The sequence below is a fragment of the Pagrus pagrus genome, assembly GCF_965226575.1.
Source record: "Pagrus pagrus genome assembly, chromosome: 4".
Classification (NCBI taxonomy): Eukaryota; Metazoa; Chordata; class Actinopteri; order Spariformes; family Sparidae; genus Pagrus; species Pagrus pagrus.
Window position 1 is genome coordinate 29628516 of NC_140188.1, and position 25461 is coordinate 29653976.

A 25461-nucleotide genomic window follows, 5' to 3' on the forward strand; every position below is an offset into this window, starting at 1 on the left:
CCAGCTGCCATAGCCTGAAATTAATTAAACGTCAATCTTACCGCTTCAGTGTGCTCCACAAATCAATACTGCAACACCTGTCCTGTACTGAGGGTCATGATGGCCGAACACCTTGCTGTTGTTGATGCACGTCTCGAGACTGTTAACTCAACATTGCCTCCTGTTGCAAGGCCATTGGTTAAAAAAAAATTCCCAGCAAGCTTTTCTTTGTAACTTTTGGGAAGAAAACAACCAAATTAAATAAATGGTAGATAGCCTACGCCTATACATTTTTTAAAATTTGTAATAAAACAGTTTTCGGACATTCCCATAGACGAAGCTACAAAGGTAAATAAATACAGAGGCAAACTGAACACACACACACAGCAGAGATCAACACATGGTTTCCTGTAAATGATGAAGGGAGGAGTGATCCAGATACATGAGAACAGGGAGGGAACTCTGAAAGTGAAACCAAACTGAGCTCAGACTTCATCATGAGTCGACAGCAGATGGAGCAGAAACCTAACCGCTGTGTCAGGGTGAGTGTTAATCCAACATTTTAATTATTCTCGAAGTCATTCTCTCCATGAGGGCTGTAGAGGAAAGACATGCTGGAATAAAGTCAACACTTTGATTAATTAGATTCAGAGACAGATTGTGTCTCACTTCCTGTTCTCCCAGTGTTGTGTTACTCTTGAACAGTGTTACCCTGGTTTAAAGAGAAGAGCCAGCACTCCAATATCAAGTTTTAAAACACTTGTTTCTTTATTTAAGTTATTTATTGGCACACGTAAAAATGATGTGAGCAACAATGATTTAAAACATCTCCTCTATAAAACTTGGTTACAGCCGGCCTGGCTCCCTCGGACTTACTGCGAGTGAGAGAGGGGAAAAAATTAAACAGTGACTTATGGTGACACACACACACACACACACACACACACACCTCGCAGTTCTCATAACACAACACCTCTTGTAGAGTAACCACAATCCACTGCACACACTCGAATATCACTCCTGCCCGTGTCCACAGCAAACAACCTCTGAGCCCCTCGGTTTTAAGGCAGGCCGAATATGCTTGGAGCAAAAAAGCCGACTGTTAACCTTACCAAATAGATGGGAGAGTGGCGAAAACGAGCAAACAAAACAACGAAACAAACAAAATGAATGACGGTCCAGCCGAGCAGCTCCGCATGTCTCAACACGAGGCCACACCTAAGAGCGCGATCCCGCTCTGCGGTGGCTCCTCAACTGAACCCGTCAATCAAACTAATCAAAGAGAGGAAAAGGAACAGCAGTCAGGCCATATCCCGCTGCTCCTCATGCACCTACAACACAAAACGCATACTGTTCAAACAACCATCCTGTAGCAAGCAAGTGAGCAACATACAAGTTACAATGCAAACACCACACACGCCATGCAGAGTGGACCGTGGACACAGCTACACATACCTCCTGTTCACCAGCTCAGCCCACGCTCCGCGTCTCCGTACACACACTGGGCCCTTACGCAGTTTAACACAGGGAAAACGGCTCCACCACTTGACACACTCAACAAATAACTAATGTCGTGTACCTCCGTGTGTTCCAAACTCTCAAACTTTCGGTCACCAGTGCCCTCACGCACTCCTCCTCACCAGCCTGCAGCGGATTAGCCTGTGAGGACTCACAACACAGACAGCTCCCTATCTGCCTGATTAGGGCATCCTTAAATCTGCCTGTTCAACTTAATCACCCCGCCTTCCTCTGGCGGCTACAACAGGGTCAGGGTGATGTCTGCTGAGTTGGTATATGACGATGTCTACAGTGAAACATCGTGATGGATAATTGTTGTGAATTGGGAGAAGCATGTGTCTGCAGACAGTCAGACCCCTTCGTCTTTTGCTACAGCGCCACATGTCTTGTATGCTAATAGTTACAGATATATGGAAAATATGGATGGCAGCAGGAACGTGAGTATCGACGTGAATCACATTGTTCGTTTAATCTCATAAAAAAATTTGTCGAAAATGTATCTGACAGTGTAACGAAAGTTTGACTATACTATGTTTACAATTACTACGATAGCCTTATATGCACGTCAAATACAGTAATATAATATTTAGGCTAAGCAAGCTTGGCCGGCACATTTTGTGTTAGACAGAGAGTGTGTGTGTGTGTGTGTGTGTGTGTGTGTGTGTGTGTGCGCGTGATTTTTGAGTTCAAGCACACATTTTGAAAGAAAGCAGCAAACATCTCAGTGCGAGCAAAAAATGTGAGCGTGAGGAGAATAAATCTGAGCACGAGAAGGAACTGTGTCACTGAAAAGGAATGAAATCATGCTCTCAAACTGAAAATCTACGCTCTTGAATAAAGATAGGATAATTCTTCCATACCAAACCAGTGAAAAATGAGCGATTTGTGAAGTTTTGAATATACAAGGAATCACAAAAATGCTGAAATTCAGCTCAGAGGGCCCAAAGTCCAAAAATTCATAACAGATGTTTGTTTTCAAAAAGTATTTTTGTGTGTGTGCGTGTGTGTTTGTGTTTGTGTGTGAAATCAAAGAATCAAAGCCAACTAGAACCTATAAAGTCTATAGCATAGTCTTCAACATCCGATTCTTCTTCGGACAATATATACAATATATACGGACAATATCTGTTGATCAGAGACAACAGCATTTTTCGGACACAGATTATACCAGACGAAAAAAATGGAGTTCTACAGCCAGCAGTACAGAGACGTCACTTATCAGAGTCTTCTTCAGGAGCTGGAGGCGACGAAAGTGCAGCTGAAAAAGTAGATAACCCTGAAAGAAATGTACATCAACAGGGGAAAAGAAACAACCAGAGAGCTAGAGCGGCTGAGAAAGTACAGCGATGATGTAGCTCTCAGTCATGCAAAGATAGCTACTCAGGTGAGAGACACCACCAGGCAGAAGAAGAAGAAGGACCTTCATAAAGATTATGAAGAGCTCCAAGTTGCCCAATTAGTCAATGAGGAGAAGTTTCAAACTGACCTCCAGGCGGAGAAGGACAAGAACAAGCTTCTTCAAAAGATCTGGATCAGATCAGTGTCTCCCACAATGAGCTCAGACTCAGGTATGAAACTGATGTCATTAAAGTCAGACAGCAGGTTGACACCCTTCAGTATGATCTTGTGAAGGAAATGCAGCAGAAGACAACTGTTGAAAAACAGTATGCAGAGCTGCAAATGGCACATGAACTGAGCCAGGACACGTTTACAGCTGAGCTCCAGGTGGAGAAGCAGAAGAACAAGCTCCTCCACGTAGAACTGGAGAAGATCAGCACTTCACAACAAGAGATCAGCCAAAGGTTTAGAGCTGATGTCAACGCTATCAGACAGCAGGCTGAGACCCTTCAACATGAGCTTCAGAAGGAAGTCCAGCAAAGAAAGCTCCTTCAACAAGAACAGGAGGAGCTGAAAAAGGCCCAAACATCCAGCCATGAGACGTTCACTGCTGAGCTCCAGGTGGAGAAGGACAAGAACAAGCTTCTTCAAAAAGATCTGGATCAGATCAGTGTCTCCCACAATGAGATTAGACTCAGGTATGAAACTGATGTCATTAAAGTCAGACAGCAGGTTGACACCCTTCAGCACGATCTTGTGAAGGAAATGCAGCAGAAGACAACTGTTGAAAAACAGTATGCAGAGCTGCAAATGGCACATGAACTGAGCCAGGACAAGTTTACAGCTGAGCGCCAGGTGGAGGAGGACAAGAACAACCTAGTCCAAGGCAAACTGGACAGGAACAGTGGTATCAGCCAAAGGTATGAAACTGAAGTCATCACTTTGAGACAGCAGGCTGATGCTCTGCAGTCGGAGCTTGAGAAGGAAGTCAAGTCTCACGCAGACACAGTGTCAAAAGGCTTGCAGATGATTACCAACTTGAGGGCTGAGCAGGATGACCTCCGTCACAGGAAAACCATAATCTCCAGCAAAACACCCTGGAGAAGGAGGGACTGAAAACTCATCTTAACCTTGAGATGTCTCTCAACCTTGACCTCTCCACAGAGCTTAAGGCCTTGAAAGACACTGAAGTCTCCGAGGAGAAGCCGCGTGAGCAAGAATCCATTGCTACATCATCGGCCCTGAACTTCTTGACATGACTCCAGTATCTGAGGAGAATCATCCAGGCAAACCAAAAAAGACTGTCTGGAAAAGAGCCCGTCTCTTTCTGGGATTGAGGAAACCAGCGAAGTGGAAGAAGTAAGATGGCTTCAACAACTCAAGTTGTCAACTTTTCAAGACAATTGTTTAAATTTGGATTTGAATAAAAAATGGAAAAAAATTAAAATACCTGCTCAAATAGCTTCATTTTGAATAAAAAGAAGAAAACATGTAAAATGTAGAACATTGTCTTTCTTGATGTGAAAACACATTTTGCTCCTCAAATGGTTCTGTTGTATGTTGTGTTGTTGGGATGTGTGCATGTAGACAGTAAGGACATATGGGGTGCTTATGACATGACAGTCAAGTAATATGGCTACATTTCTGCCTATAAACTACTCAAAGTTAACAAAAGAGCTAGCCTTAGCTAACATGGCTAACGTTAGCCTAGCCAGCGTAGCCAGTCTGACTAATCGGTAGCAGAAACTTGAGCCAGTGACCACCAGCCGTGATTTCAACGTTGATTGAAGATGCGGTTACAACATGTATGTGTCACAACACAATTAAATGTGGTGACTCTTTCTGATCATTTGTTCAGGCTGAGACGTTTTATTGATGAGTGGCTGTGTGCAGCCAACAACACCTTTCCTGGACACCGTAACGCGAGTAGTTTTATACTTACTGCTGTAAAGCGCATGCGCAAACACTGTAAACAGCGACACTGTAGAGAATAAGGCAACAAGCGAAGGTTTGTGGTATGAGGCGCACGGGTGCAGTGAGTTTCTTTATGCATCTTTCTTTTTGTGCCATAAAGTTACATTTTATACTTTACAGTGTGCAAATTAGATCTTATGCTGATTTTACAAATTTCTCATTTGAAAGCCATTATTGCCAATTCCGGTGAAATATGATCTAAATGTGTAATATTTAATCAACATCCTCAAATAGACCTATACAAAATGTGCAGTCACAACCCAAATGTAGCCGTGTTCTAGTCTAGACGTCAAGTTTACTGTCTTTACTGTCTTTTAGACATTATATTGTTTGCTGGTTGGTGTTTGCAGCTCAACCGTCATTCCTCCTCTACACAACCCCCAATATTAATCACCTTACATCTTAAGACATACGATTTGAGTCATAACATATATGTATTTCATTTATGTTATTTATTAATGAAAGTTTATTTGTTCATCTTTGTTGTGTTTTTTATTTTGTCCAACTATGACTTTTCTGTTTTATGTGTCATGGAGAGAGTATTTTGAAAAGTAAAAAATGACTACACCCTATAATGTATGTTGTGTTTTTCAGCCCTGTCAAGTACCAGTTAGCCTAAAATACTCAGGTGCCTTTAAACAATAATTCAGACTGAAAAATGTTGACAGCTCGGTGTTTAGTGTCTTTTAATGCCCTGAAATAATACAAGTCATCAAATGTCGACAGTGCCACCTCCTGACAGATATCTGAACCTGTGTCTGTACATTGACAGCATTAAACTATTTCAGGTGTGGTCAATACATTTACACACTAACCTAAGATCATGAGAAAATCCCCCGATGTCTACGCCAATCATCCAGTGTGCATTTTTCCTTTAAAAAGACGAGGAAACTATCTCCCGTTACGTCGGCCCAGCCCCATTCTTGAACAAACTATTTTCCCCATTCTTGTGATCTGAGCTCACCGTCAGTGTAACTGTTTAACCTCTCAGACTGACTGAAGTCCAGAAGATGGCCTCCTGGAGACTTGGTATGGAGGAAGAGGAGGACAGAGCAGAGTCCCCAGTACCCAGCTGTGTGTCTATGAGGAGTGACTGGTCCAAAGACAAACCTCCAGAGTTCAGAAATGATTGTGGACACTCAGACACACAGTAAGAGACCTGCTACTGGTTTATATGACTTATTTTCAGCTGCTTCATACAGTGTTGATTTTGTGTTTATATCTTAAAATTTCTAATAAAATGTCAATTTTATGACACAAACAGAAATAAGTCACAATCTTCCTCTGAGTATCTGACAGTTGTCAGTCACCTAAAAGCTGTAATCTAAACTAAGAGAAGTGACACAAACTTTTAAACCTCCTAATTATCAACAGTAGCAACAGTTTGTGTATTTAGAGCCTCCTGAATGACTTTGTCTTCAGAGAATTTATCAAAGATTCATGTGATATAAATAAAAACATGTTGTTGCAGAGTTCAGTTCGACGGACAGAGAGCAGAGTCTCCAGTACCCAGCTGTCTGTCTATGAGGAGTGACTGGTCCAAAGAGGAACCTCTATGCTTCAGTAATGGACCTGGACCCTCAGACACACAGTGAGAGAACCACTACTAATATATATGACTCATTTTCAGCTGCTTCTGCCAACGCTTATTTTGTGTTTATCTAATAAAATTTCTGTTAAAATGTAGTTGCTGAGTAAAACTTGTGACACAAAGAAGTCATCCGTGCCGTCTTCCTCTGAAGAGAACTGATACAAACGTACAAGAACAAAATTATTGACATTTACTGTCGATGTGAACTGAGTCACCACTGGTGTATGTCCAGTCTCAGGGGACACTTGCTGGTCAAGCACACAGCTGATGCAGAGAGCCCTCCTCCCCTTCGCCAAAGGGAGACCACACTATTTAGTTTGCAACAGAGATGCCTGGACAACTGTACATGAGACAAACCCTCAACAGCGATAGCTAAATGTGTGGCTACAGCCTGCAGGTCGATTAACATTGTTTAGTTCACCTTCACCAGTGTAAAGTTGGACACTACATTTTGTTAGTATTACTAAGGAATGTTACATTCAGGTCAGTGGGACCATCAGTTGTTGCTTGTTGGACTTGAGTTTGTCATGTTATGCTTTCAGCATATTTTTTGAGCATGCAGTACCTCTGAGGTTATTCAGGAGAATATTCTGGACAGTATTTGTCATTATTTTGCATGTTGCAATAATAATAAACATACATTTGCATAAAACATATTTATCCACTCCCATGTTATATATCCTTTAAGGTACATTTAGAAGAGATAAAAAATGTGTGATTTATTTTGCAGTTAATCACGAGTTAACTATTTTAATCGACTGACAGCTCTAATTAAAACATATTGGTGTTTGCAGAGTTCAGTTCAACAGACAGAGAGCAGAGTCTCCAGTATCCAGCTGTCTGTCTGTGAAAAGTGATGAGTCCAAAGAACTTCCTTTCAATTTCAGTAATGGACCCTCACACACACAGTAAGAGACCTGCTACTAATATATCTGACTCATTTTCAGCTGCTTCTGCCAAAGTTTATTTTGTGTTTATCTATTAAAATTTTCGCTAAAATGTATTTGCTAAGTAAAATTTGTGACACAAACAGAAATGAGTCACAATCTTCCTCTGAGTATCTGACAGTTGTCAGTCACCTAAAAGCTGTAATCTAAACTAAGAGAAGTGATACAAACTTTTAAACCTCCTAATTATCAACAGTAGCAACAGTTTGTGTATTTAGAGCCTCCTGAATGACTTTGTCTTCAGAGAATTTATCAAAGATTCATGTGATATAAATAAAAACATGTTATTGCAGAGTTCAGTTCGACGGACAGAGAGCAGAGTCTCCAGTACCCAGCTGTCTGTCTATGAGGAGTGACTGGTCCAAAAGGGAGCCTCTATTCTTCAGTAATGGACCTGGACCCTCAGACACACAGTAAGAGACTGATTTTACTTTAAACCGACCTGTTGGAAGATGATGCATTAAGAGTGAATTCAAAGAGAAAAGTAAAACACATTTTCTCTGGTGACACTGGTTCTGCAGGCAGTGCATCACTTCATACTGGGACCAGTCTGCTTCATCAGGGGACTCCTCCTGTCCCCAGTGTGGAGAAAGATCCAGAACAAGACCAGCCGGTCAGACCAGCAGTGTACAATGTAAGACTCAATTAAGAATGTCACCTGCTACATGTCATTATATTTATTTAAAGACTTACAGTCAGTGCATTCAACCACGTGGACACAGACCCCAAAATCACAAGAACCAAGCAGGTACATCAGCTTCATCAAATAAACTGAATGCCTTCTAGTAAGTGTTCAGGCTGAAGAAGTGCACAGTTCCTGCTGATCTCAGTCTGGAGCTTGTTCCACCATCGTGGAGCCAGGACAGCTGACAGTCATGATTTTGTTGAGCTGTAGCTGGACCCTTGCGTAGTGAGGGAGTAGCGAGCTTACTGGCAGTAGAAAAGCATAGTGGACAGGCTGGTTTGACCATGACTTGAATGTAGGATGAGTCTGAGCCATTTGCAGCGGGATAGGCAAGTACCAGTGACTTGAATCAGATTCCAGCAGCCACTGGTCTCCAGTAGAAGGTGCTTAAGTCTGGGAGAACTTGGTTATGCTAACTTACAGTACACGTGCGTTACAAACACAAGAGAGGCTCTTTTCAAAAGAGGTCTAAAATAACCAAAACAGTCAAGTAGTTGCAGTAAAGACATCATAAATCAACACCAACAACAAATAACAGAAGGTCGATGGGCCAACCAAAATCAACAAAGGGGAAGAGAAGCCGGAACAACCCACAACGGGCCGTAGGATCTTGTTTCTGCCAAAACAAACATTAGAACTAAACCTACTGTAACAGAAATAAATCCCCCAAAAAACTCGACTACTGCACCAATAAAAAGAGACGATTGCTGACAAGCTGACAGAAACCTCAAAAAGTCCTGGAGCCATTAGTGCCAATGCCTCCATCTCAGTGGTTGAGTACCATTTCTAAAGGCTATCAAGTTTATTTTAAAAATAAACAATGGGATGCTCTACCGTTACAGCCCTCCTGTAGAAGGCCAGTGCACATACAGCAGCACCTTTACTGCTTTATATATTCTTATTTTGGTCTTTTTAAATGAAAGTGAATATATTGTGCAGATTGTCGTTGTGTTTTGTTTTGTCTCACACTTTTCTCCTTTTTTTTAGTGGATGTTGGTCTGCAGGAGGTGTTAGATGAACATAAGATCAGTCTGAGGAGGAGATGTGAACGTGTGACTGAAGGAACTGAAACAGGAAGTGATGAAACAGGAAGTGGAACCCTCCTCAACAGGATCTACACTGAGCTCTACATCACAGAGGGACAGAGTGAAGAGGTTAATACCCAACATGAGGTGAGACAGCTCGAGACAGCTTCCAAGATGGAGACCCTCCATGACACTCCAATCAAGTGCAGCGACATCTTTAAAGCCTTACCTGACCAACAGAGACGCATCAGAGTCGTTCTGACCAACGGCGTTGCTGGCGTTGGAAAAACCTTCTCAGTGCAGAAGTTCACTCTGGACTGGGCAGAGGGCTCCGAAAACCAAGATGTCAGTCTGCTGATTCTGCTTTCGTTCAGGGAGCTGAACCTGATCAGAGATGAGCAGTACAGTCTTCTCAGGCTGCTCCATGTTTTCCATCCAACATTACAGAAGGTGACAGCAGAGAAGCTCGCTGTCTGTAAACTTCTGTTCATCTTTGACGGCCTGGATGAAAGCAGACTTTCACTGGATTTCAAGAACCATGAGGTTGTGTCTGATGTCACGCAGAAGTCATCAGTCAGCGTGCTGCTGACAAACCTCATCGAGGGAAAGCTGCTTCCCTCGGCTCTCGTCTGGATAACTTCCCGACCTGCAGCAGCCAATCAGATCCCTCCTTCATGTGTTGACAGGGTAACAGAAGTACGAGGCTTCACTGACACCCAGAAGGAGGAGTACTTCAGGAGGAGGTTCAGTGATGAAGATCTGTCCAGCAGAATCATCTCACACATCAAGACCTCCAGGAGCCTCCACATCATGTGTTTGATCCCAGTCTTCTGCTGGATCACTGCTATAGTTCTGGACCACATGTTGACTACAGACCAGAGAGGAGAGCTGCCCAAGACCCTGACAGACATGTACTCACACTTCCTGCTGGTTCAGACAAAGAGGAAGAAGAACAAGTATGATGAGGGACATGAGAAGAGTCCACAGGAGCTGACGGAGGCTGACAGGGAAGTTCTTCTGAAGCTGGGGAGGCTGGCGTTTGAACATCTGAAGACAGGAAACATCATGTTCTACCAAGAAGACCTGGAGCGGTGTGGTCTTAATGTCACAGAGGCCTTGGTGTACTCAGGAGTTTGTACAGAGATCTTCAGAAGAGAGAGTGTGATCTTCCAGAAAACAGTCTACTGCTTTGTTCATCTGAGCGTTCAGGAGTTTCTGGCTGCAGTCTACGTGTTCCACTGTCACACCAGCAGGAACACAGAGGTACTGAAGGCTTTTCTGGAGAAAAAAACAGTTAAATCATCCCTGGATGTCTTCCTGAACAGAGTAACGATAAAATCTCTTGAAAGTAAAAATGGCCACCTGGACCTGTTTGTCAGCTTCCTTCATGGCCTCTCTCTGGAGTCCAACCAGAGACTCTTAGGAGGTCTGCTGGGTCAGAGAGGCAATAGTCCAAAAATCATCCAGAGAGCCATCAACAACCTGAAGAAGATAAAGAAGACAAATATCTCTCCTGACAGAAGCATCAACATCTTCCACTGTCTGATGGAGATGAACGACCACTCAGTTCATCAGGAGATCCAAGAGTTCCTAAAGTCAGAGAACAGATCAGAGGAGAAACTCTCTGTGATCCACTGCTCAGCTCTGGCCCACATGCTGCAGATGTCAGAGGAGGTTCTGGATGAGTTTGACCTGAAGAAGTACAAAACATCAGAGGAGGGACGACGGAGACTGATTCCAGCTGTGAGGAACTGCAGGAAGGCTCTGTGAGTCCAGATAAGATTATCATTGTGTGTTTATTACATTATAAAACAATGTTGAGCTGACGTCATCAGTATTAAAGATCCACACGTTACACACATGCACAATCTAAAAGTTCAGCTCTATAAAAGTCAAACAAGTAGAACTTGCTTTTTGAAATGTTAGTACTGTTTGTGTTTTGCACTATAAATATCTAAAAGAAAAAAGTATCTTCTATCATCTTCTTAGTCTCTTCAAGTGATGGAAGATTGAAACATGTTTTTACAGTCATTTTATCACAACAGTCTTATTGTTACAGTGGATAGAGTTTCTGCACTTTGTTTCTATAATGTGTCTGTTTATTGTTCTTATTATATACAGACACACAGACATGTAATATCTGTGATCAGCTGGATCTGTGAGGGTTGAGGTTTTTAGTTGGACCCAAAATGCAGAGACTTGAGATAGAGATGAATTCAAAGGTGATTTATTGAGGTAAACAAGTTGGTGCTGGGAGCGAGGAGGACAGGCAGGCAGGATAGAGCGATGGAGAGAGTCCAGGCAGAAAAAACACTGGAGCACAAAACACGTAGTCAACAAAACACTAGATGACACTGACATAATGTACTGAGGTTTAGCAAGAGCACAGGTATAATCACCGAACGTGACGGAACAATCTGCCACAGGAGTGGTGAAGAGACCAGGGTATTATAGCCGGAAGGATGAAGGACTGATCTGTCCATTCTGACAGTATTTAACATATCTATTATTTTTGCTTGATTTGAGAGGATGTCAATCGAGGACATGTTTCTTGAAAAGCAAAAAAATCTCCCTCTCCATTGTCATTAAATAAAAGGAGCAACTTTACATTGTTTACTTCCTTATAATCAATTTCTTTTCTCATGTGTTTCTATATTATAAATGAGTTTGATTCATCAACAATGAGGATGCTCTCTCTGTCTCTCTCTCTGGTAGTATTTGAATGGACTGGTGTACTGGTATACTCCAGAGCTATCACACATTCAGCTCCTGGGAAAACATCAGGGTTCATTCTGCCAGTGAAGGAGAACTCAGCAGGTTTAGTTCGGTGGAGAGATTTTATTATCACCAAACTAGAAGAAATGATGTCGTTAAACAGCTGAACTCCACTTGAGTAAAACTATTAACTATGAAATTATAATAAAACAATCTTTGACGAAAAGCAGAGTGATATTAAAAGATGTATAGACTACATACAAGCACATGACTGAGGTAAATACATACAAGTGCTGTTACAAGCTCCAGTGATTGTAGCATTCAGTGGACATCATGTTCAAATAAAGTTTAACAGACACAAATCACATCACCTTGTTTGGGAGACACTTTGAGGGATCACTAGTTTGCTCAAGAACACTTTGGCATGTGGACAGGAGGAGCTCAAGTTTCAAACCACAAACCTTGTGATCAATGACTGACCAGCTCAGGCTGAACAACTAACCACCTGAGCTACAGCCAAATGTCTGTTTTTTAGATGAAGTGTCAGATTTTATTTGACCTTCAGTTTTATTTTCTCTGTCATCACAGACTTTCTGGTTGTGAACTCCCAGAGACTGACTGTGAAGTCGTGGCCTCAGCTTTGAAGTCCAACCCCTCCCATCTGAGGGAGCTGGACCTGAGTTACAGCAGGAGGATGAAGGATTCAGGAGTGAAGCTTCTGTGTGAAGGACTGAAGAGTCCAAACTGTAGACTGGAGATCTTGAGGTCAGTTCATGTATTTTTCTCTTGTGCAGTGTTTATCTACCTAATTTAAATCCACAACAGAACTTTTAAATATCCTTTGCTTTTCTTGTTTTCTGTGTTTGTCTGAACACAACTCACAACAGCTCTTTTTTTAGTCTGTCAGTAGAATTCAGTCTGGACTCTAATTGGATTCATGTTGTTATGGATACTGTAGTATTTGGACAGGTGTTAAAGAGGGTGTAGAGTTCAGCAGCATGTTGATAATGTGTTGACATGAATGTGGTGACATTTAGATTATGTCTGTAGAAGGCTGACATTACAACATGATGATCCACAATAACAAAGTCACTCAATCATTTTAGAATACAGCTAATTGATTAGGACACAGTAATGTTGAACTGCACATTAAACAACTGAACAATGATTAGAATATGAACAGATCTTTATTACATCATTTATTCTTACTCAGATTGAGGAGCTGCAGTTTGTCAGAGATCTGAAGTCCAACCCCTCCCATCTGAGAGGGATCATAGATTTATGAAGTTATATGATGCTTATACTGACTGAATAGTTTAAACTCAAGAAGATTTCATTTTCTGACTCCACTTTTCTTAAAAAAAATAAAAACGAATACAAAACACAGTAGATGTCTTTTGTTTACCCAGAATTCATCCTGACATATTTGCAGCTTTGGAAACTTTGTGATCTTGAATTGAATCTAAAATCAGTTTTTGTGAGTTTTTATTTGTTTGGCTTCACAACATGAGTTTGTATAGATGGAGCCACTGGTGGAGCTGCAGAGTTTAAGAGGTGCAGTCATGACGTCTTTATTGAAGTAGCAGCACGTTGTCATTAATATTAATGAGAGCTCTTTGTCACCTTTTTTATTTTAGAGGTTTTAACCTGCTGCTGTTGGGTTCAGATGTTTGGAGTTTCCATAAACTCATTTTCTTTTGAACAGATTAGTAATTACTGAATGATTTCAAGCAGGAACATTGTCTTCTAAACTTAGATCATTTATTCATTATTCAGATTGAGGGACTGCAGTTTGTCAGAGATCAGCTGTGCTTCTCTGGCCTCAGCTCTGAAGTCCAACTCCTCCCATCTGAGAGAGCTGGACCTGAGGCAGAACATCCTGCAGGATTCAGGAGTGAAGCTTTTGTGTGATTCTCTGCAGAGTCCACACTGTAGACTGGAGACTCTGAGGTCAGACAACATTTTTTACTTCTGTGCTCGGATTAAGATGATGTGAAAGTTGTGGTGACACTTAACTGCAGACATAAGGCTGATATTATACTGATCCTCACTGAGTATCTTAATGTTGAGCTGCACATTTAAAACCTTCATATAACAAGAAAAATCTACACTGGATGTCATGTTTTTTTAAATCAATGATAATGATAGATTTATGAAGCTATATGATGCTTATACTGACTGAATAGTTTAAACTGAAGATGATTTGATCTTCTGACTCCACTTTTCCTAAAAAAAATAATAAAATAAATAAAAAGTACAGTAGATGTCTTTTGATTACTCTTCCCCAGAATCCATCCTGACGTATTTGCATCTTTGGAAACTTTGTGATCTTGAGTTAAATGTTAAGTTGTTATTGTACTGATCCACACTGACTATCTCAATGATAAAGTCTATTTTCTTTTACAGTGGTTTTAACCATTGACTGTGGCAGAGCAGTGTTGAGCCACACATTTAAAACCTTCATATAAAGAGAAAAATCTACACTGGATAACTCACTGTGATCCTCTTCAACTCTTGATTGTCATCTTATATTCCACATCATGTTTTTTAAGAAAGTGATAATAAAATACATAAACACAATTAATAAATAAGTTATCTCTGTTTCAACAGACAGTCAACAACAAATATTCAGTATTTTCTTTTTCCATCAGTTTTATAAAACTATATGATACTCACACTAGTTCAAACTGAAGATACTTTGGTTTTATGGATTTCCTTTTGCTCACATTTCCCCAGAATTCATCCTGGCATATTTGCAGCTTTGGAAACTTTGTGATCTTGAATTGAATCTAAAATCAGTTTTCGTGAGTTTTTATTTGTTTGGCTTCACAACATGAGTTTGTTTAGATGGAGCCACTGGTGGAGCTGCAGAGTTTAAGAGGTGAAGTCACGACGTCTTTATTGAAGTAGCAGCACGTTGTCATTAATATTAATGAGAGCTCTTTGTCACCTTTTGTATTTTAGAGGTTTTAACCTGCGTCCTGTTGGGTTCAGATGTTTGGAGTTTAAATTTTCTCAGTGTTCTCAATGTTCAGTGTTATTGAACACTGAATGATTTCAAGCAGGAACATTGTCTTCTAAACTTACATCATTTATTCATTATTCAGATTAAGTCTCTGCAGTTTGTCAGAGATCAGCTGTGCTTCTCTGGCTTCAGCTCTGAAGTCCAACCCCTCCCATCTGAGAGAGCTGGAGCTGAGTGGAAACAACAAGCTGCAGGATTCAGGAGTGAAGCTGCTGTGTGATTTTCTGCAGAGTCCACACTGCAGACTGGAGACTCTGAGGTCAGACAACATTTTTTACTTCTGTGCTCAGATTAAGATGATGTGAAAGTTGTTGTGACACTAAACTGCAGACATAAGGCTGATATTATACTGATCCTCACTGAGCATCTTAATGTTGAGCTGCACATTTAAAACCTTCATATAACAAGAAAAATCTACATGTGATGTTTTTTTCAATCATTGATAATGATACATGTATTATTATGAAGCTATATGATGCCCATACTGACTGAATAGTTTAAACTGAAGATGATTTGATTTTCTGACTCCACTTTTCCTGAAAAAAATTAAAATATATAAAAAATACAGTAGATGTGAGGCTTCTGGTTGTGGCGGCCAGACTGGCGGTAGCATCATCTGAGAGCTCCCAGAAGGGTCTGGTTCTTTCCCCATTTTAGAGTATTTTACACACCAATTTTATCATAAATAATATGGGGAAGTATAAACTAAGGAAGGCTTAGACCACAGAAAATCAGGACAGAATGACAAACGAAGAAATGGCAGCAGGAGACGCTGATGAAGCTGTCGGCACAAGTGAAGCTAGCAGCACGTGGACATGTGCGCTCTGCGCGCCAGCATCAGCGCTGTCCATGCTGTAATAAAGACAAGACACAAGGACATGAAGAAGGAACTAGACTGTTTCTGTGAGACAATTAAACGAGACATGAAGGAAGAGTTTGGGAACTTTAAAGATGGATGGAGTGGAGAACCGACTGGCCGAGTTGAAAGAGTGGAATACTAATGTTAAAGACGAGCTTCTGCAAAACTCTGCAGGAACAAGAGCGCGTCCTGTCCAAACTGATAGACTTAGAAGCAGCTCCCGCAGAAATAACCTCCCATCTTTGGGATCCCCGAGAGGGAGGAGGGAGACAATGCATGTGAGTTTGTGGAGAAGTTGATCAAGTCCGAGTTATCACTCCCTGACATCAACTTTAAAATACAACGCTGTCACAGATCACCTGGACCAAAGCCACCCCAAGATCCATGATGGTGTGCTTCCTCGCCTACTCATTTTCTTTTTGAACAGATTATTAAACACTGAATGATTTCAAGCGGGAACATTGTCTTCTAAACTTACATCATTTATTCTTTATTCAGATTGAGTTGGTGCAGTTTGTCAGAGATCAGCTGTGCTTCTCTGGCCTCAGCTCTGAAGTCCAACCCCTCCCATCTGAGAGAGCTGGACCTGAGGCAGAACAAGCTGCAGGATTCAGGAGTGAAGCTTCTGTGTGCTTCTCTGCAGAGTCCACACTGCAGACTGGAGACTCTGAGGTCAGACAACATTTTTTACTTCTGTGCTCAGATTAAGATAATGTGAAAGTTGTGGTGACACTAAACTGCAGACATAAGGCTGATATTATACTGATCCTCACTGAGTATCTTAATGTTGAGCTGCACATTTAAAACCTTCATATAACAAGAAAAATCTACACTGGATGTCATGTTTTTTTTAAATCAATGATAATGATAGATTTATGAAGCTATATGATGCTTATACTGACTGAATAGTTTAAACTGAAGATGATTTGATTTTCTGACTCCACTTTCCCTAAAAATATTAAAACAAATAAAAAATACAGTAGATGTTAGACCTCTGGTTGTGGCAGCCAGACTGGCGGTAGCATAATCTGAGAGCTCCCAGAAGGGTCTGGTTCTTTCCCCATTTTAGAGTATTTTACACACCAATTTTATCATAAATGATATGGGGAAATATAAACTAAGGAAGGCTTAGACCACAGAAAATCAGGACAGAACGGCAAACGAAGAAATGGTGACAGGAGACGCTGATGAAGCTGTCGGCACAAGTGAAGCTAGCAGCACGTGGACATGTGTGCTTTGCGCGCCAGCATCAGCACTGTCCACGCTGAAATAAAGACAGGACACAAGGACATGAAGAAGGAACTAGACTGTTTCTGTGAGACAATTAAACGAGACATGAAGGAAGAGTTTGGGAACTTTTAAAGAAGTTAACCAGAAGCTGAGTGAGATCGGGGCAGAGCTGAAAAACACGGAGGCCAGAATAGATGAAGTGGAGAACGGAGTGGCCGAGGTGGAAGAGTGGAATATTAATGCTAAAGACGAACTTCTACAAACTCTGCAGGAACAAGAGCGCGTCCTGTCCAAACTGATAGATTTAGAAGCAGCGCCCGCAGAAATAACCTCCCATCTTTGGGATCCCCGAGAGGGAGGAGGGGGACAATGCATGTGAGTTTGTGGAGAAGTAGATCAAGTCTGAGTTATCGCTCCCTGACATTGACTTTAAAATACAACGCTGTCACAGATAACTTGGACCAAAGCCACCCCGCGATTCATGATGGTGTGCTTCCTCGCCTACAGAACCAAGGAACTGTTGCTGAACTCCGCATGGAGAAGGAAAGAGGTACACCTCAACGTAAAAAGAGTTTATTTCGACCACAATTACCCGGTAGAAATTATGAAGAAAAGAAAGGAATATGCGTCGCTGAGGAAGGTGCTAAAGGAAAAGGGACTCAGGTTCCAGACACCGGCGCCACAAAACTCTGAGTCTTTTCTGAAGAAGGACCTACAACATACAACAGCGCAAAAGAGGCATCGGAGGACATGTGGAGGAAGGGGATTTTGACACCTGATGAACAAACCACCGAGGGCTCAACACCTGTCGGCACACACCAGGCTAGCGCAGATGAGACACCCCGCGGGAGACTGGAGGAGCTCTCCTGGGAGACCCGACTGCAGTCAAGCCCGCCTCCACTCCGAAAACCACGGTCAAAATAGCCCCCAGTTATGGTGCCTGTATATAGTAGATATTATGGTAATGCAGTGCAAGAACAGAATTCAAAATAAAAGCACCAACCTATGAATGAAATTTCACATTTATTCAGTCAGTCGGTCTGTTAATTAATTGATGAATTAATTGATCGATTAGTTAATTAATTCATTGAGCATTTAAGGAATTCATTCATTGATTATTTACATGATTCATTTTACCATCGTAATTCTGATCACATTGAAGCCTTAGAAGATGTTGGCCGTGGCATTTCAATTGTGTGAAAAATTAGTCAAACGTAAAAATAAACACAATATGAGGAGCTTCTGATTAGGGATGCACCAATCCAACTTTTTGAGCCCTGATACCGATGCCTGGACTTTGTGTATCTGTTGACACCGATCCGATACCGTTGTTGAATTAATAATAAACCGTATAACAACCACTTGGTCACACGAACAAATAATAACCAAACATTGTAAACATGTAGTGCAGTGTTACACCACTCATGAACTGTGAATGCCCACTTAACCTGTGAATGCTCACTTAATCAGCAATGGCAAATTCTTTATCATGAAGGCAAGCATTTCTGCTCTCTCTGCTGTAAGTCTATTCTCTTTTCATCCACAATGTTGGAAACTGTGCTGAACACTCTCTTGCTTTCTACACTAGTGCAGGGGGCACAGAGGTATTTTGTGGCAGTGGCAGCAAGAAAAGGTAATCGGTATTTGTTGACTCCCCCTGTATCATCAAGTAGGGACTATTCCACCTTGTTTTGACGTCTTGTTGCAGGCGTTTAGGTTGCATTTGCATCTGGAGCTGGATATCTTGAAGCCGTGAATATGCAAGTGGAGAATGTTTAAAATATCCCACAATTTGTCTACCGATTGCAATGGCATCACTCACACTCCGTTGTGACAGTAGTCCCTCATTGACTACAAGCTACAATGTGTGAGCAAAGCAGCCTAAGCTCCGCACCCCCATGTTGTCCATGGCCTTTTTCATGTTACTTGCATTGTCCCTGAGTATGACATGCACTTTATTCAAAGGAATGTGCCACTGGTCAAGCATCTCCTTAATTGCAGCTGAAATGGTATCGCTGGTGTGTGAACCATGGAAGTTTTTAGCTTGAAGCATTGCACTGTGCGGTGTACAGCTCGTGTCCAACTAGTGGACAGTTAAACTTAAAAGCGACATTGGACACACAGCAGAGCTCCATATATCTGTAGTGAAGCTCTTTGCCTTTATATCTTTAATCTCTTTTGAGATGTGTTTGCACACTTTTTTGTACAGTTCTGGCAGTGCAGTCTCGGGAAAAATACTTGCGTGATGGAAGAGAGTACCTTGGCTCGAAGTATTCCAGTAGGCGACGGAGGCCCTCATCTTCAACAACTGACATTGGTTGAGCATCTAAAACAATTATTATTATTACTGTCTTCTAAACTTACATCATTTATTCTATATTCAGATTGAGGAAATGCAGTTTGTCAGAGATCAGCTGTGCTTCTCTGGCCTCAGCTCTGAAGTCCAACCCCTCCAATCTGAGAGAGCTGGAGCTGTGTAAAAACAAGCTGCAGGATTCAGGAGTGAAGCTGCTGTGTGATTTTCTGCGGAGTCCACACTGCAGACTGGAGACTCTGAGGTCAGACAACATTTTTTACTTCTGTGCTCAGATTAAGATGATGTGAAAGTTGTTGTGACACTAAACTGCAGACATAAGGCTGATATTATACTGATCCTCACTGAGTATCTTAATGTTGAGCTGCACATTTAAAACCTTCATATAACAAGAAAAATCTACACTGGATGTGATGTTTTTTTTAAATCAATGATAATGATAGATTTATGAAGCTACATGATGCTTATACTGACTGAATAGTTTAAACTCAAGATGATTTGATTTTCTGACTCCACTTTTCCTATAAAAAAAAATTTAAATAAATAAAAACTACAGTAGATGTCTTTTGTTTACTCTTCCCCAGAATCCATCCCGACATATTTGCAGCTTTGAAAACTTTGTGATCTTGAATTGAATCTAAAATCAGTTTTCGTGAGTTTTTATTTGTTTGGCTTCACAACATGAGTTTGTATAGATGGAGCCACTGGTGGAGCTGCAGAGTTTAAGAGGTGAAGTCATGACGTCTTTATTGAAGTAGCAGCACGTTGTCATTGATATTAATGAGAGCTCTTTGTCACCTTTTTTATTTTAGAGGTTTTGTAGATGTTTGGACTTTCCATTTTCTCATTTTCGTTTTGAACAGATTATTAAACACTGAACGATTTCAAGCAGGAACATTGTCTTCTAAACTTACATCATTTATTCTTTATTCAGATTGAGGTGGTGCAGTTTGTCAGAGATCAGCTGTGCTTCTCTGGCCTCAGCTCTGAAGTCCAACTCCTCCCATCTGAGAGAGCTGGACCTGAGGCAGAACATCCTGCAGGATTCAGGAGTGAAGCTTCTGTGTGCTTCTCTGCAGAGTCCACACTGCAGACTGGAGACTCTGAGGTCAGACAACATTTTTTACTTCTGTGCTCAGATTAAGATGATGTGAAAGTTGTGGTGACACTGAACTGCAGACATAAGGCTGATATTATACTGATCCTCACTGAGTATCTTAATGTTGAGCTGCACATTTAAAACCTTCATATAACAAGAAAAATCTACACTGGATTTCATGTTTTTTTTAAATCAATGATAATGATAGATTTATGAAGCTACATGATGCTTATACTGACTGAATAGTTTACACTGAAGATGATTTGATCTTCTGACTCCACTTTTCCTAAAAGAAATCTAAAAAATGAATAAAAAATACAGTAGATGTGAGACTTCGGGTTATGGTGGCCAGACTGGCGGTAGCATAATCTGAGAGCTCCAAGAAGGGTCCGGTTCTTTCCCCATTTTAGAGTATTTTACACACCAATATTATCATAAATGATATGGGGAAGGAACTTCCAGTGGCGAAAGATGAAGATGCCCGCTAAAAAATTCAGCTCTCGACTGAACTACCAGAAACCCCCCTTTAATCAAGGAGATTTACTTTGAAAGTGCTTATTAACACATGATTATACCAGGGGGAGAAGAAAGGGGCCTTGGCAGGCATTAAAAGCAAAAAGAAGGACACAGACACGGAAGGTGCAGGCTGCAGTGACAAAGCTATGCTAGGAGAAACAGTTTCGCTAGCCTCCGTTCACGACGCCATAAACGAAACCATGGCCAAAGTAATGTCTGAACTCAAAAATAACATCTCTAACCAACTATATGACTTCTAGAGCGAGAGAGAGTTTTCGTACTTGAAGGACACTCGCATCGCAATAACATCCGGATCTATGGTATTAAGGAAGGGCGGAATGGACCTCAATGGTTCACTTTGTAGAGAATCTTATAAAAACTGAACTGGGCATAGACCACTCGGGCCAAAACCAGCTGAGACTGCCACCACGAGATCAACGGTTGTGAGGTTCCTGAAATACACAACCAAAGAGAAGATTATCAGCGCAGCGTGGAAAAAACCCATCACCGTTGATGGGAAAAGGGTGTTTTTTGACCACGGCTACGCAACAGGTATGATGGATAAATGGAGAGAATATTTGCCAATTAAGAGGGTGCTGAAAGAGAAGGGAATCAGCTCTCCACTGCCCTTTGGAGGACGTTGTCTGACTTTCTCTGGCCGAGGATGTTACTTTTAATTTGAGATTAAGGTAGTCAGTCTTTTGAGTTTGAATGACAGCCACCCACACAACTATCCCGATGGGGCCCGGCCACCTTGTGGTCGGCGCATCCCCCTACACAAGAGGTCAAGGGGAGACCTCTTTGATGGAAGCCCAGTTTTTACTTACTGGTAGTTCTTGTTATAGCTGTTCAATGCTTACTGTTCATAGTTCTTGTTCATTGTTGTGGGGGATCACGAGTGAGTGTCTAAGAGAACTGGTTTACCAATGAATAACAAATAATTCAAGGTTATCACCCTTAATGTGAACGGTTTGACGAGCCTAATCAAGAGGAGTAAAATGATATCAAAGGTAAAAAAGGAAAAGGCGCAAATTATATTCTGGCAAGAAACCCATTTAACAAGTGAAGAACACCAAAAAATAAAGAATATGGTTTTAGGCATACTTAATATTCATCCTTTAGAACAGGACGCAAGAGCGGTATGGCTATTCTGATACTCCGTGTCTTTAGTCTCTGACATAATTTCAAAATGAACCTATGTCAGAGACTAAAGACAAGGAGGGTAGGTTCATCATGGTCAAAGGTAAATTAGATGACAAAGAGGTGACTGTTGAATGTGTACTGTATGCACCTCCAGGTAGCAACAAGGTATTCTATAAAGAAAATATTTGATTTAATTGCATTTCAATCTGCTTGAGTAAAGATCTGTGCTGGAGACCTCAACATGATTTTGAACCCAGAGCTTGACACAACTAATCAAAAAAGGAAAACTACCCCCACTGGAAGATGGATTAAAAGAAGAATTCAGGATCTAGGTTTGATAGATGTTTGGAGAGATTTTAACTACCAGGGTAGACAGTTTACATTCTACTCAAACCGCCATGATGCCTATTCAAGGATCGATTATTTATTTATGCACAATTCGGAGAGGCACAGGATAAAGGACTGTGAAAAAAGCCAGAGAGATGTTTCAGACCACTCCACTGTCCACTTAAAATTACATTTAGATAGTAGAACTAAAGGGACAACATGGAGATTAAATATAAGTGTGCTAAATAATACTGGATTCAAGGAAAGAATAAAGAATGAACTAAAAACATACTTGCAGGATAATGATGATGGAAATGTGAACCCAGTGAAAAATCGGAAAACGGCCTATGTTAGAAGGGGAAAGACTCTTAGATCTGCAAAACAGCTTCTTGATCTTGAACAGCAACATAGCAAAACTAAGGAACCGCAAATACTTTCACAAATGAGACCAATTAAACAAGAAATAGATAAGATTTATTGTGATGAAGTGGAGAAAAAACGTTACAAAACAAAGATATTATGAGACAGGCGCTAAAGCTTCTAGGTTATTAGCTTGGAGGCTGCGAAAACAGCAATCCGAAAATACAGTCTATAGAATAAGGGACCCTTCTTCTAAAAAAATTACGAATGAATTAGAGGGAATTCAAAAAGCATTTGAGAAATTTTACCAGGGCCTGTACACCCAGTCCAAACCATTTGATGCCTGTAAGGTTGAAGAGTTTTTGAGCCAGTTGGACCTGTCTTCTCTGGGTAGACTGCATAACGAAAAATTGATAAAAGAAATATCAGTGGAAGAAATCGATATAGCGATCTCCTCCTTGAAATCCTGCAAGTCTCCGGGTACAGACGGATTTCCAGGAAAATGGTACAAGTCACTGAGGGAGCAATTAATTCCAATATTACACAAAAGTTTCAACTACACTCTGAAGGAGGGAGTCCTCCCCCCATCTTGGAGGGATTGGGACGGGACAAGATTTTTTTCTGTGGGAGTGGGATGGGACAGGAGGGAAAATCCACTCCCGTGCCACCCTCTACCGCCAGTATGACGCCTCGGAGGGTACACTTTTTGCTACCTCCATTGCTATGTAAATCCAAGGAGTCGATGTGCCGGCAATTGCGTGACATGGGCGGAGGTGTCAAAGACGTGCACTGTTGTGTGAGCCACAGCCGGGAGTTTTAAAAGCAGGAAACAGCTGATCACAGCAGTCAGTTCATCACTTCATCCGCAGATGCTAACCATCACAGCCGAGAGAATCGTCAATAACCAGATCACAGGGACTGTGAAAGATGGTATTTTGTATGAAAAGGTCGCCGAGTGAGCTTCGCCGACGTGGCTTTCGCCGGGAGAAGAAGCAGCCCAACTTCGTGCTTCACGTCACGTCACATGTTTACGCCTACCCCAGTGGCAGCTTTTTTGAAAAGGAGGAATATTACACCTCCGTTTCACGTAGACAAGACGGCAGATTGCAGCCTTTACCTGGCTGCAAATGTGGTGTAAAAGCAGCTATTGATAAAACACAAGCCCTAGTGTTCAATTTTTACCTCATCATTAGATCTTAAAAATAAGTAAATATAATTGGGACTCTACATCTATTAGATATTAAGGTGTGAAATTAACAAAGGACATATCTCAGTTGTACTCTGAAAACTATGAACATATAGATTCTAAGAAAAAAGAGGTTCTCAATAGATGGGCTTCCTTGGCCCTGGATTTTGGTGACAGAATAATGACTATTAAAACAAACATTTTACCCAGACTCCTTTACTTGTTTCAGTCTTTAGCCATTCATATTCCTAATAAGCAATTTAGAGAATGGGATAAAGTGATATCTCAATTCATTTGGAATGGCAAAGCCCCTAGGGTGAGATACAAAACTCTACAACTGCCAAGGTGCAGTGGAGGGACGGGCCTAACAAGCCTCAAAGACTACTATCTAGCAGCACAGATAAGACCACTGCTGCTCTGGTGTAATCAAGAATATTTTGCAAAATGGAAAGCCAAGGAGTTGTCACGGTTGGACAGACCTTTACAGCGTTTTTTAGGATGCCCACTGGCTGCTAAACAATATGAAATCCAGAGTCATTTGGTTAGATTTTCTATAGATATCTGGTCTGGCATAGTGAAACAACTCAATATTCAGAATGAAATACGAATCTTAATGTGGCCAGCCCATGACCCAGACTTTAAGCCAGCTGTGAATGACACAGGGTTCATTCAGTGGATGAGACAAGGACTTGCAGCACTGTGTCTGTTGGTTGATACCCAGGAATTTAAAGAATTCAAAACTATGTCAGAAAAATTTGGCCTTGCTCAACAAGATTTCTATAGATTCCTCCAACTCCAATGTTATTCTGATAAGACCATTAAAGTACATATGCCAAGAAACGTATCAGGCATCACCCAAATGTTTATTAGGGCTTATAATGCAAAATTGTCTAGAAATATCATTCTTGAATTTTACAAGTACATAACTGAACTAAGAGGCCACTCAACAAATTTCATAAAGGTAAACTGGGAAAAAGAATTGGGAGTTGTCATCACCTCTGAGGAATGGACAAATATAATTAACACACAAATCACTACCACAGCCTCACTGTGGAGGGATTTTTTGGGAAAAACTGTGTTAGATTTTTTATGACACCAAAGCAAGAGTCCAGACAGACCGGATCACAACCCAAATGCTGGAGAGGATGTGGCGACTGCGTGGCAGACCATGCACACATATTCTGGGGCTGTCCAGTTCTCATACCCTTCTGGGAGGGTGTTCATAGTATTATTAAGTCCTAAGCTACCTTACTAAATTCACCTGTCTATCCTTCTACCTTTACCAAAAAATGACAGATACCTTTTAAAAATCTTTATGGCAGCAAGTAAAAAGGCCATAACAAGGCAATGGCTCTGTGAAGAACCTCCCACTATCGACCAATGAGTAGTTATAATTAAAAACATTCAATGCATGGAACATATGACACTCAGTCTAAGAATGCAAAAGGATAAAGGTGATGCCTTCTGGGAAAAATGGGACACATACCTTACACAAAGTGGTGATAACTTATCCCGCACTTGAAATACATTGATTAGGGAAAACTTATAGTCTCTGGCAGCCTGCTCATACCCCCCATTCAAATGTTTTCTGTTTTTTTTATTTGTTTTCCATTTGTCTTTTGTATTTTTC

General features: G+C 41.2%; 1 protein-coding gene across 1 annotated transcript in view; it reads left to right on the forward strand.

The window, feature by feature from the left end:
- Window positions 1–486: 486 nt before the first annotated feature.
- The window catches only part of LOC311256436 (NACHT, LRR and PYD domains-containing protein 4A-like), a 28523-nt gene continuing 3548 nt past the window's right edge, over window positions 487–25461 (forward strand). Inside the window, exons 1-13 of the mRNA XM_084351518.1 lie at window positions 487–521; window positions 5801–5959; window positions 6281–6400; window positions 7195–7308; window positions 7641–7760; window positions 7869–7981; window positions 9020–10823; window positions 12361–12537; window positions 13549–13722; window positions 14880–15056; window positions 16155–16328; window positions 19271–19444; window positions 20135–20308. Coding sequence (XP_084207644.1) covers window positions 5820–5959; window positions 6281–6400; window positions 7195–7308; window positions 7641–7760; window positions 7869–7981; window positions 9020–10823; window positions 12361–12537; window positions 13549–13722; window positions 14880–15056; window positions 16155–16328; window positions 19271–19444; window positions 20135–20308 — 3461 coding nt within the window. The 5' untranslated portion in view covers window positions 487–521; window positions 5801–5819. The remainder of the gene's footprint in view (window positions 522–5800; window positions 5960–6280; window positions 6401–7194; window positions 7309–7640; window positions 7761–7868; window positions 7982–9019; window positions 10824–12360; window positions 12538–13548; window positions 13723–14879; window positions 15057–16154; window positions 16329–19270; window positions 19445–20134; window positions 20309–25461) is intronic.